This window comes from Rhipicephalus microplus, chromosome 6, assembly GCF_043290135.1.
Source record: "Rhipicephalus microplus isolate Deutch F79 chromosome 6, USDA_Rmic, whole genome shotgun sequence".
Lineage (NCBI taxonomy): Eukaryota > Metazoa > Arthropoda > Arachnida > Ixodida > Ixodidae > Rhipicephalus > Rhipicephalus microplus.
In genome coordinates, this window is record NC_134705.1 from 198,273,885 (window position 1) to 198,293,447 (window position 19,563).

The 19,563-nt window shown below is 43.5% G+C and overlaps 3 protein-coding genes across 4 annotated transcripts in view; 2 read left to right on the forward strand and 1 right to left on the reverse strand.

Moving 5' to 3' along the window:
* The window catches only part of GCC88 (GRIP and coiled-coil domain containing 88 kDa), a 25,691-nt gene extending 14,341 nt beyond the window's left edge, over positions 1–11,350 (forward strand). Inside the window, exons 10-15 of the mRNA XM_075867486.1 lie at positions 1,531–1,682; positions 2,970–3,101; positions 4,540–4,791; positions 5,681–5,791; positions 6,904–7,067; positions 9,944–11,350. Of these exons, the coding sequence (XP_075723601.1) occupies positions 1,531–1,682; positions 2,970–3,101; positions 4,540–4,791; positions 5,681–5,791; positions 6,904–7,067; positions 9,944–10,151 (1,019 nt within the window). The 3' untranslated portion in view covers positions 10,152–11,350. The remainder of the gene's footprint in view (positions 1–1,530; positions 1,683–2,969; positions 3,102–4,539; positions 4,792–5,680; positions 5,792–6,903; positions 7,068–9,943) is intronic.
* Positions 11,193–17,611, reverse strand: LOC119166866 (protein arginine methyltransferase NDUFAF7, mitochondrial). Of its 2 annotated transcripts, XM_037418243.2 has the most exons (10): positions 17,362–17,608; positions 17,011–17,168; positions 16,837–16,917; positions 16,663–16,773; positions 15,947–16,123; positions 14,896–15,144; positions 13,501–13,647; positions 12,749–12,854; positions 12,591–12,658; positions 11,193–12,172 (listed from the first exon to the last, which is right to left on the reverse strand). In XM_037418243.2, exons 1-10 carry the CDS (start codon positions 17,465–17,467, stop codon positions 11,999–12,001), a joined length of 1,377 nt encoding a protein of 458 aa, XP_037274140.2. In that variant the 5' UTR covers positions 17,468–17,608; the 3' UTR covers positions 11,193–11,998. The 2 variants fall into 2 exon arrangements, with proteins under 2 accessions (XP_037274140.2, XP_075723602.1); XM_075867487.1 differs by having other exon boundaries at positions 12,591–12,854; positions 17,362–17,611.
* A 918-nt stretch (positions 17,612–18,529) lies between these two features.
* The window catches only part of Ero1L (endoplasmic reticulum oxidoreductin-1-like protein), a 41,854-nt gene continuing 40,820 nt past the window's right edge, over positions 18,530–19,563 (forward strand). The window contains exon 1 of the mRNA XM_037418249.2: positions 18,530–18,791. Coding sequence (XP_037274146.2) covers positions 18,690–18,791 — 102 coding nt within the window. The 5' untranslated portion in view covers positions 18,530–18,689. The remainder of the gene's footprint in view (positions 18,792–19,563) is intronic.

Genomic DNA, 19,563 nt, shown 5'->3' on the forward strand with positions numbered 1-19,563 from the left:
CACCGATGTTACTCCACTATCCTCACCTACTGCAAGTTTGGCTATCGCTGTCACGACCCGGCAAGGAACATGGTTGTGATAGTGATGGCCAAAACTTGTAGTAGGTGAGGACAGGACAAGAACATTGGCGACAGAAATTGAGAGAAAATACCTAAAATTTTTGTAACCTTCAACCATAGTTGGTGGAGTGATTTCTATCAAGGTGTAAAACCAGTTTACGCTGCTAAAATGTGTGAGCAATGCACATTAAAAAAAATATCTTTAATGCAAGTTATTTAAGGTGCAGGTTATGATGTATGTTATGAAGATATGAGTGTATTATATGAATATATCAGTATGTAAATATGTGTCTTTTTGGATATGTAATGAAAAGAGCCTCGATGTCTGATTCTGTGTGTCTATGCAACCTATTTTTTTGTATTTATATGTCACCTATTTTTGCTTTTATGCTATTTCTGTGTTCTGTTATTATGCTGCTCCTTGTATTGTTATAATTACTATTCAATGTAGCACTGTTTGCTGAAATTTTATCATTTCTCGTAGCGAAGCCACGTCACGCCGAATGGCCTTTAGCTTCGCTTCATTTTTCTGAATCTCACCAGAAATAAAATCTGTTCATTCGTTCAAGAGCTAGAAAACACGGGAAGTCCAGCTTTCACCTGCAGCAAGTTGTTTTTTCGTGCACTTTAGTTTACATTTCGCTTAGTGGTATGTCTAAACTTCCAAGTTCTTTCGTTGTTTCAACTTACAATACATGGCAGGAATCGCGTGACCGAGGCACTTTGATTAACTTGCTATGCTGTTTATTCACTTATCCCGCCAAGGTTGGTGGTTCAGTCTAGTTGACTGTTCAATTAAAACAGCATGTGATCAATGCATGAACAAATACAGTAGGCACATACAGTGCTTGCATGCCTCCTGTATAAATTATCACGCATGCTTTTTTTGTAGTTTTTATGTAACTGCTCCATTTGACGCATAGCTATTGCCTTGTGCAAGCCGCTTCCTAACGTCTGAGAATCTTCCATATTATTTTGTAATTTTGATAGGCTTCAGTGTGCTATCGCAAACAGTTGAGTTTATTTTTAAACTAACTCAAATTAAGGCTAATATCTTCGATCTCACTCATAAAACTGTCGATCATCAGATTGGGTTGCTTGGTGGCTGATGACTTTACATTGTTTTTCCATTTGCTGGGTACAAGTTCACGCAGATAAATGTCTTTTTTTATTTCCCAGATTTGCTGCACATTTCATGATCACAATCATGTAAAATAATGCTCGTTCCTTGCTTCACGCAGTTTTAGATGACAACTTGCGTTGTGTCAGTTGTTTTTCTGCAATGCCAACCAGCCCTCTGGACGTTGAATTTGCCCTCTATATGCTGCCTAAATAATTCGTTAAAAGGACATTTCATTTCCTTTGTGCTTTCCCCAGTTTTATAGTCTTGCCTCAGGAAACAGCAGTTGCAACTTGACGTGTACCTTTGATTTGGTAACTACTGAGTGTAGTGTTTTGATGTTTCACACAGCTTACTTCCGAGAGCTGGCAGAAGAGGAAGTCCTCGGCCTGCATGCAAAATGCAAGGAGGAGCTTCGCCAGCTGAAGGACGAGTTTGAACAGTACAAGGCTCACGCCCACTCTGTGCTCCAGGGCGCAGGCAGCCAAGAAAGTTATGCAAAGGTCGGCTCCTTTCTCGCATCGTTGCACCTTTGGCAGCTGTCGCAATGCATAACCAAGGTTTCTTCTGACATTGTGTCATACAAGCGATGATCAAAATTTTGGACGTGCCCAGTAATTCAGGTACCATCTTGGCATTGCCACGCATCCCGTAGAACGAGCGATGTGGAAGAATGCTTGAAATTTAGAATGCTTATACTCTTCACCATCTGATCTTTCAGACATTCTGCCATGGTTGCAGTTTCAAAATGGCACTAGCTCTATGAAGCAATCACTACACATGTGCGTATGCCACTTGTCTCTGTTTGTTGTGTCGAATGGTAGTTAACAAAAAAAATAAAGCTTCATTCAGGTTTGGATGAATGAAGTTGTTTTCATTGAACTTCATTTTGCAGTGTGCTATTGCATATGATCGCTTTGCTGAAAGCACTATCTGTTCGACAACTTGTTCGATGTGCCAATTACCACGAGCCGCGTCAAAGCCGTAAATTTTATTTTCACATAATGGATATAACAAAGAACAAAATTGCAATATATTTCCAACCTGGGATTTGATTTTATTTATGTAAAAACAGAATATGAATAACTAAAAGATAAACAGATATTTAATTATGATTAATTACTATGAAACATGCAAATGAACATATGGCATTGTTCTTATTGTAATATAATCTCGAGTAGCTTGAAGTATGCATACATTTGATGCATTTACTGGCAGTTCTTCATTGATCGTGCACTTAAATGGTTAAGTATACTCCCACTGTTTATTTTGCAGCCTCAGATCAGCAATCGATTTGTAGGCGTGGCGCTTGCCAAAGTCAGCTTCGGCACAATGCAGAGGTAGTGTGCAGTGAAACATGAGCAATGCATCTTAGTGAAGTATATCTTAAACTGCTGAGGTGCCACTGTCCCAGGACGTAGTACCTGTTCTTTTTAAAAACTTGCTATCTCCTGTCTAGTACGGACACCAAGATGCAAAACAAATGTGCCGACATGCCATCCGAGCTATTTCTGGCAAAGGTGTAAAGATTAAGAGCCTTAGAGAACAGTAAAAGACACGCGTCCTATTTTTTTCAGGTGATTTCATAGTCTTGGGGGGTCTGAAAAACCTGCACTAAACTTTACTTGTTTTATTATTCTTAAATTAATTGGTCACAAGGCAATCACTTGGGCGGTATTTAGTTTTGACGTTTAGAAAAAACTTTAGTAACTATAAATAAAATAAAGCCACATTTAAGGGATGGACATTGCACTTTTGCATCAGCCTCTTTCTGTCTTTGCACGACACAGGGTCAGGAGTCCTCGGCAGAGTTGGATCGACTCAGGCAGCAAGTGAAGGACCTGCAAGGGCAGCTGAGGACGCAGCGGGCCCAGTTCGAGGCACAAGAGCAGAGCAACAGGGAGACCACCGCAAAGCTTCAGGTCTGGCATGTTCTCAATGGTTGCTTTCGCTGACGCATTTATGTATAAGTAGTGGTTGCCTATGATTGTGAGTGAGCAAGTAAGTGGACAGAAGTGCATTCTCTTAGATCTGTGTTGGAAATCTTGCCTCATACTTCATCGGGCAGGTGCCCACTCTATCTAGTTTAGCTTAGAAATCTCTTCTTGACGGTGCAAGTGTCTTGATGTGTCCCAGTGACTAAGTACTTAGATGCATACTTTGTACAGCAATTTTCCAAAGCTACCTTAGCATGTACAGCAGACATCCACTACCCATCATAACTCTGCCAAAGAATTTAGGAAAGGAGCCAAGCTAGAAATGGATAAGGCACTGATAGGGGCATTGGCTAATGAACTAAGATGATCAGAATGAATAGCAAGCTTGCCAAGTTGTTACTGTAATTTCTACTCATGAGGAGGATGCCTACGCTTTTATTTAGATGAACCTATATACTGCAGGGGAAGCTGCTTGACAAAAATATGTTGCATTACTGGTGGAGTTTTGATTCTAGGTAATACAGTGAAACCTCGGTGATACGAATCTGGCAGGGTCATCAGAAATACTCGTATCATTCGAAATTCGTATCACCAGAAAAGATGAAGAATTAAATAAAAAAAAGATAAGCTGGCGTATGTTTTAATTCATGTTTCTCAGTGCCACTGCAATGACACAAACAGATCTGAATATAATTGTCAGTGTCAGTGTTGAGATGTCAACGATCATACTTGCACTCTTGAATTAAGGAACCAGGTGTGTTGTGACTTTGGCACCTTGTAGCCCCTTCAAAATCTTGATTTTTTTTTTGCATAACACAAAAGTATTGCAGCGAAAGTGACTCAAGGAGCACTTTACACACAGTAGATGAAGGCCGAAATATTCTACAACCTATGTTTTTTGCTGTAATTTTTTTTATTGTAATGTTGTGGGAGATGTTTCTCAGGAGATTTACAGCCATGTACACACAACTGGAATCCTTTGACCATTGAAAGTTCGTGAGCAACCGCCTTCAACGGACCTTCCACGGCACACCCATTCGCATGCTTGTGCAGTACATGCTGAAGGTATACGTCGCGTTTGGTTTCACTGGCAAGCCTTGAAACGGTTTTTCAATTCACGAGTGCTGATACTACTGTGACTCCATGAACTTCGACGTCACTTGTGGGAGGGACAGCGCCATCTTCAGAAGCAGGTGCCCGGGAAAGCCTGCCTGCCACAACCATTTGTTTACTAGGAACGAAAGTCAAGGTGTAATAATATTTCAGTAACCGCCAAAAGAAATGCTGCACTTTTCCCGGCATGTCAGCCATTGCCTTTTTTGATATGTCAAGCAGGGGGCAATGGTCGCTCTCAAGAACGCTGGCCCGGCTGCTACACCTTTGCAGCACAACAGCCCTTATGGTCTTTTTCGTTCCAATGCAGCGCGCTTTGTCAGATGCGGACCTGCGGCATGAGCAGGAGTGCCAGCGTCTGGAACAGCGCTGGAGCAGCAAGCTGTCGGAGCTGGAGTCCCTGATGCAGGCGCAGAGGGACCGCTCGCTGGCTCTGGTCGAGGAGAAGGATCGTGAGCTGCAGGCACTGCGCGCCACACTCGCCAGCCTCGAATCGGAGAGCCAGCGCTACGACTGGCAGGCACAGCACGAGGTCGTCAGCAGCAGCGGCGGCTTGGCAGTGGTGAGTGGTGTAATTTATGTGCCAGTACCAAAATACAAAATGAATCCAGTGGACAGTTTGACCGAGGAAAGCGTAGGCGAAATAAATTTCAGTCTTTAACTGTAGTGTAGTAATTATTGCATAAATTGAAGTAAATTAAAGTATTCCAACCCACAACTTCAAGATTACACGTAGTCTTCGAAAAATATACTCTCTCTTTTATTTACACCATGATACGCTAATGACTCTCGGCAAGAGGCAAGGAATAAACGGTAGTTGTAAGTGCAGAATATACAATATTACCACCATGAACTTTTACAAAGGCTAACCCCTTGTATGAAGTTGTATGACACAGACACAGCTTTAAATTGAATCTATGATCAATCTGAATCAAATTAAAAAAAAATCATACTGGTTTACTGCGAACACTGCATATTGAGGAAATTGGGTGAAAGATCTGTCAATACCCGACAAGGGAGCCAGCTTCCCTTCAGTAGTTCAGGCAGATGTCGTAGCATAAACTTCCCACAAGTGTTATACAGTGTGAGGAATGATGGCTACCACTGTACTTGGAAATGTGCGGCAAATTTGAGGCACACGAGCTGACTTGGTCGGGTCATGTCTCCAAGTCAAATTTTTTGTCCCGACTTGACTTGATCAAGCCTAAATCAATTTAAAGGTGCTCATTGTGTTTACTTTTGACACATTCAACAACGGGCATTACAGTAGCGTCAGACGTTCCATTCAAAACGCAGCTTTAAATTATTTGAACATATGTTTTTGAGTACAGGGCTTACTACAGTGGGTGGGATTGACATGACAGAATAAAAAACGGTAGAAATAGCTTAGGGTTTAGGTTTTCATAATGGAAGACATGAATGTTGGAGCCCCACATCATCCGGCATTTCAGGACATCTCCGGTGACCGGGAGGGAAGCTCTGATGCACAGGGCTTGGATCCCCTTCTCTCCGAGTTGCTCTCGAAGAATGTGGGCTTTGCTTCCAAAGATGGCAAAAGCAAGGTAGGTGCCAGCTTCCCAATTACTGTCTATCAGTGGCCCATGTGAATTATTTTATTGCATATATTGCACATAAACCCGGCATAAAAAAGAAAATTAGAAATTCAAAGCCGATGTCGAAACTGAAATTTTCAGTTTCTGAAACTGAAAATTTTATTTTCAGTTTCTAAATTTGTCTTGAAAGCAGTGCTCCACAGCTCTGTAAGGAAGCTAGTTTTGCGGCAGTGCGTAATAATAATTTGTAAAAAAAAAGTTCCGTGAATCATTGTTGAGGGTACAAGTTATACGTGAGAAGATATGGTAGCCTCGATAGGAGCCAGTTTTGTGCTTGAGTAGTGCGCCAAATGACACGGAAGTGTATTTAAATTTCTTTATTTTTTGCCTCTTATGTAATTTGATTCTATTATTTCTCATCAACATCAAATCAAGGAACTAGAGTTATTACTGGATGCGACTGATAGATGACAATGTCAGTACTATTTCCAGTATCTATGCACTTACTTAGTAATTCTATTACTAATATCATTCTATAGGTCGACAGATCTCTGTTTTCCTCTCATATGTGTGTTTAAAAAATGCAGATCTTATTAGGAAGTGGCATGTAGCCGTCTTAGAGAAACTGTGCATGTCCAATTACGTGGCTACGATTTTAAGAAGGTGCAGTGGACAGTGATTGGATGCCTGTCAAAATTCACTCTAATAAATGTGCATACAACAAGGTAAACCTCATAACGCAAGGTCCACAAACTGTTAGGGAGACATCATGCTGGAACACTACCCTTTACCGACAACATGCCGCTACGGTGAACATAATGACATTTCATTGACCAAGAGAGAGAGAGAAACAACTTTATTGACGGTACAGTGAGGTTGTTGAATTCATCTTGATGGTGGTTTGAAGGGTGGTGGCCAAAAGCTTGCCATGACCATTTCGCTCCAGTTAATCACTTCTGTATGAATGCTACCCAAATCGCATCCTCTGGGAATTTGAGGCGAACCCACCGCCAAAAACCCTGCCGCCAGCTTCCTCACTCGAGGCATGGGAGTCACTCCTGTTGTCAACTGACAACCGTCTTCATTGTACCAAGTGTCGATACGTTCGTTCTGTGCCTCAGACCGAGTGTCAGCTGCTGCACTATGCCCAAGAGCTGGCTCGCAAGGACGCCGAGCTTCTGCGTACCCTGAGAGAGAAGAGAGACGTCGAGTCGGCGCTCCGGGACCTCCAGAGATCTTTGCTGCTCAAGGAGCAGAAGGACGCCCAGGAGAGGGAAGCACTGAGGTGAGAGGTCATCTGAAAAAAGTTGGGCTAGTTTGGTCATTATCATCATCATCAGCCTGACTACGCCCACTGCAGGACAAAGGCCTCTCTTATGTTCCGCCATTCAACTCGGTTCTGTGCTTGCTGCTGCCATTTTATACCCGCAAACTTCCTAATCTCATTTGCCCACCTAACTTTCTGTCTCCCCCTAACCCACTTGCCTTCTCTGAGAATCCAGTCAGTTATCCTTAATAACCAGCGGTTATCTTGCCTACACGCTACGTGCCCGGCCCTTGTCCATTTCTTCTTCTTGATTTCAACTATAATATCCTTAACCCCGGTTCAATCCCTGACCCACTGTGCTCTCTTCTTGTCCCTTAAGGTTACGCCTATCATTTTCCTTTGCATGGCTCGCTGCATCGTACCCAATTTAGGCTGACCGCGCTTTGTAAGCCTCCACGCTTCTGCTGCATAGGTAATTAGCAACAAGATGCAGCTGTTATATACCTTCCTCTTGAGGGATAGTGGCAACCTACCAGTCATCATTTGAGAATGCTTGCCAAATGTGCACCATCCCATTCTTATTCTTCTAGCTAGTTCAATCTCGTGGTTCAGCTCCACGGTTAGTACTCCTACTAAATAGACATACTCTTTTATAACTTCACGTGCACTGCTACGTATCTCAAAGCGCTGTTCTCTTCCGAGGCAACGTTGGTAATCTAGGTTAAATGTGACTTCTACAAAAAAAAATTACACTAGCTATGTAGAAAACAGCAAAGCTGGTTAATCTTAGGGGCTTAACATGGCCTTGGCTGATACTGGGTCTTTTCTTGGCGTAGAAAGAGCAGAATTGAGCCACAGCCTGTCACAGACCATGTGAGAATGTCCAAACTACAGCACCTGGCAGTAGTTGAAGTGCGGGCCTTTTGTTGCTCGTAGCGGGCTCCCATCACACCAGGCAAACTCGGTGTGCCGGCTTTGTGGACGCCTCCGTCTCTAGCTGTGACTTGGCCGAGGCTGCTGCTTGGCTCATATGGGGCTAGGCGAGGTTAAATCCAGGTTTTGCGCAGCTGTGGCTTGCTTATTGCTAGGCAACGGTGCAAAGTTTTTTTTTTTTTTTTTGCAGACGGCAGACATTTCACCTTCAGCTTCAAACGCATTGCTCATCAAAAATTGCAGCCAGTTCTATGTTGTGACAGCTGTCAAACAACAAAGCTTTTAAGCGTGCGAGTATTTGAATGAGCATCATCATCATCATAATTTTTTCATTCACTTCTCTTGGTCACATGACCTTCCTGACATTTACTAGTACTGTTATTAAAGACTAAAAATTGCTCGAGGAGCTTGTTTCTTTGGTAAACACAAAAAATTAAACCAACAGACAAAAGAAAACATATAGGACATTATTTATCACTCAACTATAGCGTAATGTTTATGATCGCAGTTGAAAAGAATTCAAGTAGTGGACAAAAATTGTCCTTTCCATCTGAACCCACAATTTTCGAATTGTGCATAATGTGGTCTATCAGTCGAGCCAAGACAAAGGTCTTTGTCGGATATTTATGTGCACTTAACCCCCGGGAGTGTTAGTCAGTGCCACTTGTAAGTTGTACTCTACTGCTACAGTTATATCCTTTTATAAGAGGCATGCTCCGTGCAGCAATTCTTGTCTTTTATACGAAATGTCTCTTATAAGCAGGGCACCTCGTATGCATTTTTTTATCAACCCATACTTTACTGTAGGCGCACTGGTGTCTCTTATACCCATTTGTCTCTTATATCAGTGCCTCTTATAAAGGAGTTCGACTGTATTTTAAGGCTCCAGCTTTGAAATTCGCTTTGAAGTTATTCAATTCTAATTACAATTTACTGTGACACCACTTCAAACCTCCTAAAGTGGTACAGTAAAAGCTTATTAATAAAGTGATACAGTAAAAGCTTAATAATTTGACAACAACTATAGTAGGCTCTCATTAAACAGAACCTGAAGAGACCAGGAAAATGTGTTCGATTTAACAGGAGTTTCATGTAGTGAGAAATGAACAGGGGTGCGGAATAGTAATAGTAGTTCTACCAATAAGCAAATCATATCAGAGACAGTTGTTCCATTTAAGCAGCAATGCCATTTATTAACAGATTTCCATTTACTGAGAGTCTATTGCGAATCGGAAAGCTGTATTATTCTGACATTCTGTCTGATCCCAGCGAGCACGTTTATTGTTCAATGGCATCCAACTCTTTGTTGTCCAGCAGGCCTGCAAGGCAGCCGACAGGCTTGGCCTGGTGATTCTGACATGGAAGTTGCCCACTGCACACTAGAGCGCGTCCCGCAGGGCCTCATTAAAGCTATTTCAATCAATTAATTAATAAAACTCTCATGAATTAGGACATTGCATTTAAATTAACCAGGTTGCAGCCAAAATCAGGTTAATTTGGACAATTCTCAGAGCACGGTGATCGCAAGTCTGCGGTGCAATGAAGCAGAAACAGCGTTTGCGAACAACCAAATCAAGGTGAGGCAGTCTCCACTCCCATTGTCATTCGTGCAAAAATATGCTAATGATGGCAACGATGTTTCGGGTTAGAACATTTCTGTTTAGCTAAGACGAGGAGGACTTGAGTCACGATAACTCTGTGAGCAAAGTCGTGAGTGGTGAGAACTGTGCTTTTACATTGATGTTATTCAAAGCAATATAAGCATTGGATTTATGTATTCATTGAGAAAATCAAAGTGTATTGGTGCAATAGACACTTGTTTGTGGTTATATTGGCACCCTCGATGATTTAGAGTTTGGTTAACTTAAACATTTTTTTGTTCCCGGGAAACCAAAACTAACGAGCTTTTACTTGATTTGAATGAGCATAGATGTAAGCTTAATGTCAACCTACTCTTCCAGGCTACGTCTGTCCCAGTTAGAGCACATGCCTGGACCCAGCGACAGTGGCAAGGTGAACCTGCAGTATCTCAAGAACGTGGTGCTGCAATATTTGCTCTGCAACGAAGCCCCAGCACGCAAGCACATGCTCAACGCAATCGCCGTAGGTCTGCGGTTCACACCACGCGAGGCGCAGCTGGCTCGACAAGCAGCACAGGCCTGGTGGTGAAAACGTTTTCAAACGCCTTACTTCAATGAAAAACACGTTGAGCAGGCATACACGTCAGGCCATCACTTTTAGGGCACATCTGCAGTAATGCTCGTGTCAATGTTGTCAAATCGTTGTAACACTTGCATCGTACCAGGCACAGAATAGTTTCCAGAAGCCGGCAACTGTGTCTTAACGTGCAGTGTGATGCATTAGGCAACTTGCACATTGCGCTAAGCCTGTTGCCGTTGTTTCACAGGCTCTGTTTACTGTTGCCATCGGGCCGAGCCCAAATATGCAAATGCTAGGCTCGCATAACTGCTAGTGCTGAGAAGCATTATTCACTAAATCCGAAGCCTGTCCTCGATGTAGGTTCTTTTTATGCTTTATTTATTGTGATTTTTCTCTAGCCCCTCCACCCTCCCTACTCAATGCTCTTCGGGGCCTATAGGGTACCATGAATAAATAGACCTGCATTGGCTGCTAAAGTGATCGATTGCCAGGAGTCGGTGCTACACAGTGCTGGCCGGTACACAAGCTACACTCAAACCTCATTATAACGAAAGCACATATGTCACGAAAATCCTTCGTTATATCTGGAAATTCGTTATAAATGATTGTTTGTTACTGTATTTATGGTAAAGCTATTGGTCGCTTACATCGTTATAATTGATAATTTGTTGCATTGCGGTTTGAGTGGACATGCTTATGTCTTGGAATTCAGCCTGATGACAGCAGTATGCAAGTGTTATAGCTAGGTCATACCAAAGCTTGGACTTGCTTGCACCGAGTGCAGCCTATCTAGATAGTACTACTTGTAAAGTGATTCGAACCTGTCAAACTGTAGTTCCTAATGTAATGTACGCAACTGCGCACTCTGCACGCCTTTTTATGTGTGTGTTTGTTGTTGTACAGATGTGTTGATTGCGGAGGTTTTTCCGAGAATCGCGATGCGCAGTCGTACACTTGGAGTGAGCCATAATCTTAGTTTTATACATTTGTGTTGCTGTCTACACACGCTTTGAACACAGCAGTGTTGGATGTGCAATATAAACACAGGGATCAAGGTGCAAGGCATTTTGTTTTAATTTTGCACAGTCATATAAAACTTCCAGCTGCTGTTTTGCTAGCTTGGTGAATGGGAATACATACTCTGCATGCGGAGATTGAACCAAGTGCGAAACTTCTGGAAATATTAAACATCACTATTTTTTCTTACAGTCAACTGCCTCTTGCCACGTACAAACTGTCTGACCATCACATCACACTGTCTCGATTTCACCACAAACTGCTGCCAAGTGAAACACTGTTATTGGACATGCCTTTGTAGTAGTTGAGAGTAAATGCCCACCAAAACTAGCGAATACGCAACGGCAATACGAGCCTTCCCAACCCTATACTGTTAGGGAAAATGAACACACGGACAACATTGGCACTAGATGTAATGACTAAGAAGATATATAATGCATGACTCGGCTATAAAAAGATGTAGCATTGTGTGAAAAAAGTATGTAATATAAGGCATGCTTTTGAACTGCTCCCTCTCACACTATCTGTTCAAGCTTGGAATATGCTATCGGAATGCAAGTGCCGCACTGATTGACTGTTATTAGATGGTCAAAGAATTGAGCTTGGGAAGAACTCTCAAGATGGGGACTGCAATTCATTTTGTTCAACAAAGGAATAATGGTATTCGCTGGACCATTTCACGAGGTTTCGATAATGGCAAAATGTAGTGCGACGTCCCGCCAACCGCGGCTGATGTCGACATTTGGAGACGAAGTATGCAGTTCCTGAGAGGGGTCAGCATGCGCAGACGTACCATGCCGCTAAAGTAGTAAAGCCCCTAAAGGTGTCCACTGCAGCTCTTACGAAGGAGCAAAGAATCCGGCCGGAGGATTGGTGCTTAGGGTATCCTGCATGTCTTTTGGAAAGATGCCGAAGAACTTGAATCGCTCTCCCATCTTCTCCGGATGCGTGAGCATCTCGTAGCCGGTCAGCAAGTCTTGACGTGCCTCGGGGGGACAGTTGGCCAATAGTTTCTGGAAGTGACGATTTTTTATGTTCGTTATTTTAACGATGTAAGAGTTTACTGTGCACGTACTGACAGAACTTGAACTCGCATTGCTTAGGGTGCAGTTCAACTACAGCACAGCAAGGTCACATTCCGTAAAAAATACCTTCGTTATATACTCTAGCCATGTTTGTGCATACTGGTACACCAGTAATTTTGGCACAGGACACAACACAAAGACAGCAAGATATTCAACAACAAAGACAGGTGTTAGATACCTATTACATGCTGGTGTCAACATTAAGTGTTGGAAATGCACTTCATTCTGTAATTTAGTTATAAACAGAATAGTGACTCTCACGCTAATCAATTTTAAGCATGCAAAGACTACTTTCTGAATATAAATGTCTCAAGATCATGCTGATTGATTGATCCGTCCAGCCTACCTCCAGACGTATGCTGATGCCCATGTTTCTGAGGAATTCTCCCTGGGGTATGGGCCCAAATGTCAGTGCTGGAATGGCGGATACAGAGTTGGTAAAACACATGTTGGGGCCCACGTTAGCAAGAAACATGTGAGTAATGCACTCGGAACATTTCCCACCTCTGTCCTTGAGAATCCGTCTCAGATAAGAAAAGTCGACATCTACAGTCAAATCTGCTGTGCCTGGCTCGGACAATACGGGGTGAAGGGCGTGGTTCTTGAATGCCTGAAAGTGCAGTAACCAATCAGCTTCCTGCCTTGTAGAATAAATACAGTTAGCCTAAATTTGTCAAACTCTAACCTACGGAAATTTTTTTTCCCCTTTATCTATACAGGTTTGGGTTTAGCAAAGATGCACAAAGGATAGCTATGGCTTTTAATATAACTTGTTTGATAAAAGCAACCAAATTCATTCATGCCAACCTAGGCAACGAGACCGTATTCTTGTTGCATTTAGGCGTTATGTTAGTGGATACATCACCACTCGTGCACTTTTGATGTCCATGTTCACCAGTTCACCACACACTGCCGTTAACTCTTCGAACCCCTCAAGCGGAAAGCACGAGACAGCAGATTAGTCATTCCTGGAAGCAACAGCAATTGATAGAACACAACTCGCTTGATTTTAACCAAGTGTAACACAATAATGTAGTGTCCACATAATAGTAATACCTCGAGATAGTAGAACATTTAGGTGCTTGCCTGCTGTATTTGTTCTTGTTTTATATTAGAAAGCAAAAGTGTTGAACGAGATTTCACTTTAGTAGCCCATCCACATGTACCAGTCACGGTGGACTAGCACATTTGCAGTAATATAGATAGTGCCTTAGTAAATGGGCAACTGCGATGGCTTGCAAGAAGTGTAGACTTACCCGGAAAGTGTCTGTCTTATCGCCATCGTGCCCGTAGTCAACAACAAGCCCACAGCCTCCATGTTCATCCATGCGGTGTGCAAGCTCTTGGACAATGACGCCAGCCTCAGGACAGACTTCGACGTGGTCCCTCTTTTCACCAGTCACCTAGGGTAAGGAGATGCAGTGCTTGCTGTAACTTGGGGGGAGTTGAGTTAGTTTCGATGCCTACCGAAATTTTTCCACGCTTTGACTTTTTGGGAGATACTAAAGTAATTACATGCCTTCATATCGACCACAAGTAACCAAAGTTTGCTTATCTACATGTAAACACACCGTAAAAATTCCCTGGGTGCGACCCTCAGGAAATCGACCAGGCGTGCTGGCGGCAATATGTTATAACGTTGCATGTCCCTCTATTTTGCCAACTTTCTTACTGTGGCACAGTGATGTGAGAACCAGTGATGTGGAACCTATATCAAGTGGAACCTTGATATAGGATCCACTTGATATAGCAGTACTTGTTATATAAAGTGGAACCTTGATATAACAAGTACTGCTATGTCAAATCCAATACTATAAAGCTTCCTCACCAATGCTAACATGCAACAAATGCCCATATGCTTATGACAAGAAGATACCACAAGGGTATCTTCCGGTCAAATGTCACTCCACTATATATGGCTTGACAGCAGTGGCAACGTATAGTGACTGGTTTTGAATTCACGTCCTTCACCTTGCTCACTGCCTCTCCGTATGCATGCGTATGCATGCACTGCCATGAAATTTAGGCTGGAGCAACTAAGTTAATATCTGGTTTTGAATTTACTGCCATCAAAGTTAGGCAGCAGCTAAGTTCACTATAATTTAATAAAAATCTATGAAAAAATAACACGGAGTCTGATAATGTAGGAGTTCGGGGGAATATGAAACTTCAAAGAAATTAAAATCCTTTGAATGCGGGGTGTTGCTGGCTTCAACAACACCTCGTGTTCCAGGGTGCTTTTAGATTGTTTGAATCTAATAGACATTTATAAAGAAGCATAACAAACATGTGGTGTTTTAGGTTGGCTTCAAAAATATGTATAAAAAATAAAGGGAGTGGTGTTCACCGAACTTGTAGACTCAAACTCAAAGTGCGACATAGTCGAATACAAGAGACAAGTTTGCAGACACAAGTGCTGTCCGTCTGCATCTTTTGTGTTAGTCTACATCGTGCTCCATTCTTTCGAGTCTGTACCAACAAACCCGAGTCAAGTCTACAGCGAGAGACTTGGTCTTCCTGCATCCTATGTAGTAAACATATCTTGCTGATGAAACTTTCAGTGACTACAATATAAAGTATGGTAAAGCAATAAGTCACAGATGGTAGTACTTCTTTAGTAAATGGAGTGCCAGAAATTGCCAACTACTCACATTGGCAAAGAAGCTCGCTGGAGTGGGTCCCCGGGAAAGCACGTAGCGCAGATGGTGTGGACCCGGCCCGTCGTCCAGGTCTATGAAAACCTCCCGCCACCCTTCAGGGGTGCGCTGGAACTTGTGCACAGGAAGGGCATCCAGGAACTCGTGGGCGATGAAGCACGAGAACCCACGCGGCACATCGTGTAAGTGGCGGTACCAGCCAACAGGAACGCCGTGCTTGGTGATGCTGTGTTTGTAAGTTGCCTGCACATCACAAAGCGAGAAACTTCTGAGACACTCTGTAGGTGATGGCTACACCTGGCACACAACAGTGCACATGCTTTACAGGTCATGGAAACTGTCCAGTGATTACTTTCTTACTTATGCACCATCAATGAAACCAATAACCACTAGTATTGAGCGGGCTGCTGTCTCTGTATCAACTTTCAGTCATAAAAACGCATTACAATGTTTCAGGGGCCTATTGCTAACACAACTCGGAGGCGAAAGCCTTGGTTTCAATGAATCAAAGACCGAGACACCCTGTCAGAATCTGACAAGCCATTTTGTCCCATAGAATGCATTTTCGTTCTTGTCGAGCCTTCTCTAGAAATGCATTCCTTTTAGACCTGCCTACTGCAAAATCCACTATGCCTTTACTGAGCATATTTCATCACACACCTTTTCCTCATAACTCCATAGCCTTCAGTAGACAGTCACGTGAGTGATACTTTCATCTTTTTATTCACACAAACGCCGCAAAAACCAAGTGAATGTGCAGCTCGTGCACCTTGATCAACGCTAGAACGGTCACACCATGTTTTTTGTGCTATTTCCTGATCACACCAGAATTTTTTTCTGATTAGGCATACGACGCTTTTTCCATCAAAATTTCTTTCTGTAATCCGACATGCCAAAACCACGAAATGATTGAGGTACGCCCATAGTCTCCATTTGACTAACAGCTGCTGTTGAGGTTAGTTGGTATTAATCTGTGATCAAGAGTGGTCCTTGCATAAAAGCTTTCATCTCAATGCGATGAAGCTACACCGAAAAACAAACTTGCCTCTTCGGTGTCTGTCTTTACTGGAAGACGCAGAGTGACTGGGTTGTGTTCAAACACGTCCTTCACGACGCTGACGGTTCCGCAGAGCTTCAGCTCCTGCACTTGGCTTAGGTGCGGGCTGATTTCGACCAGGTGCAAGGACACCACTTCCATGGCATCGCTGTACTTGGAGAACACCTGCACCAGATTTTCAAGAGGGAAAAATCGCGAGAAAACCACTGAACACACCCCCGATGTTAGCGAGATAAAGTTTATGTATAGGAAAGACATGCTGCATAAAATTGTAGAATGCTATAGATTTGTCAGATGCTGAAAAACAGGAGGAGGTCATGCTTGTTAAGTTGCATTTAGAATTAGTTAAATAAAAAAACAATCCCATTTGCAAGGACATGCTAGAATGTACTGGTCAAGGCATGCTTCATTGACACATGGTAGTTTTACAGTGATGTTGGCTGGAACAATTACCTGCTATGTTTACTTGCTGCACTTTGCTTCAGTTAAGACTGGCAGTTTATAGGAGTGATCAACAGCGATTCATAAATTGATGTCACCATTTCAACTGGGGGGCTTTTCATCTGGGCCTGATAAAAACCATGCCTTCTTATTGAAACGCTGGCTCCAGTATGCAGTTTACCTTGCTGAAGGACGCGGCGACTGCGTAATAAACTAGTGCACAACGCCGAAAAGACGGTCAAACATATTTCAAAGAAACTAACCCGCAACATGTCGTCGGAAAGAGTTCCACGTCCGGGACCCAACTCCACAATGTAAAGAGGCTTCGGCTTTCCCGCTTTGACCCATTCGTTAAGGAACCACACGGCCACTAGCTGCAAAATAAACAACAAATCAAGTTTGGCGCCATAGCTAATCAGCTAAAAACACTGTCTCACCTCTCCGAACATTTGTGAGATCTCCGGTGACGTCGTGAAGTCTCCCGAACTGCCAAAAACATCCCTATGCATGTAGTAACCCTGAATTCAAAAAAAGGAAAGAAACGAAGTGAGTGAGTTTTGTAGGACTCTGTTTTAAGGCACAAAACGAAACTTGCTTGCCGAATCACGTACGGACATGGGATTGGTCAACACTTCCTTCATGTATTCGGCGACGGTGATCGGTCCCGTCGCCAGTATTCGAGTTCTGAGCTGCTGCAGAAGCTTGGTCTCGGCAGACTTCGCCTGAGCTTCGATCACGATGGAACGCTTGCTCAGCTGCTTGGCTACATCTGTTGAAACCGCAGAAAAAAACAAACGTGCCATCGCCATGTTAACCTCTACGCGCCGACAGCGCCGGTCCGCGCTCGCATGCACGCTGCACACGCGTCTATGTAAAAGGACCCTTTCGCAACGACTGGCGGGCAGACGTAGCACAGGGAAGTCGCAGCAGACGCGCGATTTGTTTTGCGTAAAATTTCATACCCGAGGCCGTCGTCGGCGTCTTGCCGTGAAGTTTGCGGACAACAACTCCCGCCGCATTCGGCGCTCGCAGGAGCTTGGGGACCGCGCGCGCGACTGCCGAATTCATCTTGTCGCTGTCAAGGCGCGCACCTGTATGAACCTAACTTTTGCTGATCATTAACTGGTCAAGGGATGTTGACTTTTATCAGCGTCCTAGTCCCTTTAAAGTACGCTCATCAGCTGTTGCGGCGCTGCGCCCTTGTTCTCAGGCTGAATCAGCCGCAACCTCTCTATCAAACATACTTTAAACTACATAAACCAAATAATGCATTTATTATTATGCATTGTAACTTTTTATTATATTTAAATAAGCATTTACGCAATGGATATTTTTTACTCTGCTTGATACTGTTACTTTGCATATTTGCGAAAGTGTGTCTTGCATAAACGAGGCTTCACTCCAGCACTGATACGATGGAGGGTGGTGAGGCGAAGCTGTCACACAAGGAAGTGCTGCGGTAATGTGCGATGATCATCGTGTCGGTCGGGAGCATTCGTGTGGTGGCATTCGCGGGTAGCGACTTTCATCGAGTGTTACTTGACGTCGAGACTTTTTTACCATGGTGAGGCATAGTGTGGCATTTCTTTTACTGATGGTGGCCGTCGGGTCCTCCTCTAGTCGGAAGAAGGATGGCGCTTCGGAAGATTCTTGTTTCTGCTTGGTAAGTTGCGAAATATCGCTTATTCGTGGCTCTTCCGTAGAATGGCAACTTTTGTCGGATTTCATCTCTCGAAGGTTTTTTCAGCGCAACGGCCTGTTATCGTGCGCGTCAACTTAACAAGTTAGACGTGTGGGCGCACTTTTCCTGTTGTCAGTTGACCATGTATTTCAGGTTGCCGCCGATCGCACTATAGTTTCGCGTTTTTCCTTTTATCAGCGTCCTAGTCCCTTTAAAGTACGCTCATCAGCTGTTGCGGCGCTGCGCCCTTGTTCTCAGGCTGAATCAGCCGCAACCTCTCTATCAAACATACTTTAAACTACATAAACCAAATAATGCATTTATTATTATGCATTGTAACTTTTTATTATATTTAAATAAGCATTTACGCAATGGATATTTTTTACTCTGCTTGATACTGTTACTTTGCATATTTGCGAAAGTGTGTCTTGCATAAACGAGGCTTCACTCCAGCACTGATACGATGGAGGGTGGTGAGGCGAAGCTGTCACACAAGGAAGTGCTGCGGTAATGTGCGATGATCATCGTGTCGGTCGGGAGCATTCGTGTGGTGGCATTCGCGGGTAGCGACTTTCATCGAGTGTTACTTGACGTCGAGACTTTTTTACCATGGTGAGGCATAGTGTGGCATTTCTTTTACTGATGGTGGCCGTCGGGTCCTCCTCTAGTCGGAAGAAGGATGGCGCTTCGGAAGATTCTTGTTTCTGCTTGGTAAGTTGCGAAATATCGCTTATTCGTGGCTCTTCCGTAGAATGGCAACTTTTGTCGGATTTCATCTCTCGAAGGTTTTTTCAGCGCAACGGCCTGTTATCGTGCGCGTCAACTTAACAAGTTAGACGTGTGGGCGCACTTTTCCTGTTGTCAGTTGACCATGTATTTCAGGTTGCCGCCGATCGCACTATAGTTTCGCGTTTTTCCTTAGCCGCTCTATCGTAGTTTCACATTTGCGCTGATGCGATCCAATCTGCGCGCCCTTCTGTCCGTTAACTTGCAAGAAAGATGATTACCAGAAGCTGTTCGCAGTAACGCTCTTATACATGTTGGGTTAAATGAGTTGCTACTGCGTTGTGGATCAAATTCAAATCAAATGTGAATCAAATTTCTGGATCGTGATTGACTCCAATCCACAGGTTTCACTGAGGAGCCAATCGCGATGGAGATATGTTTGATCCGGATTGGACTCAATCGGGATCGAAAGTGCCCCATGCGGTAACGACATTGATTGTGCTGCACGTCGCAATTCATTCACCTCTTCTGTTATAAAGTGATACCACGTTTTCTGTACGATTCAAGTAAACATATGTGCACGTTACAACCGCGACATCTCCATGCGGGTGTACCCATGGCTGTAGCTGTCACACGATCGACTCGTGCAGACAGCGCAAGCGTAATTTATCATCTCTAAGGCCACGTATCACGTCAGTGTAGCAGACACCTATAGCTTCTCCGACGCCGATGGCTTTAGAAGTTTGATCTAGTTTCG

Excerpts from the sequence above, each read along its gene's own strand:
- LOC119166866 (XM_075867487.1), bottom strand. The coding sequence starts at position 17,467 with ATGAATTCGGCAGTCGCGCGCGCGGTCCCCAAGCTCCTGCGAGCGCCG. Across the intron at positions 16,774-16,836 it reads TCTCACAAATGTTCGGAGAG|CTAGTGGCCGTGTGGTTCCT; the intron begins GTGAGACAGTGT and ends TTTATTTTGCAG. Across the intron at positions 16,124-16,662 it reads TTTCCGACGACATGTTGCGG|GTGTTCTCCAAGTACAGCGA; the intron begins GTTAGTTTCTTT and ends AATCTGGTGCAG.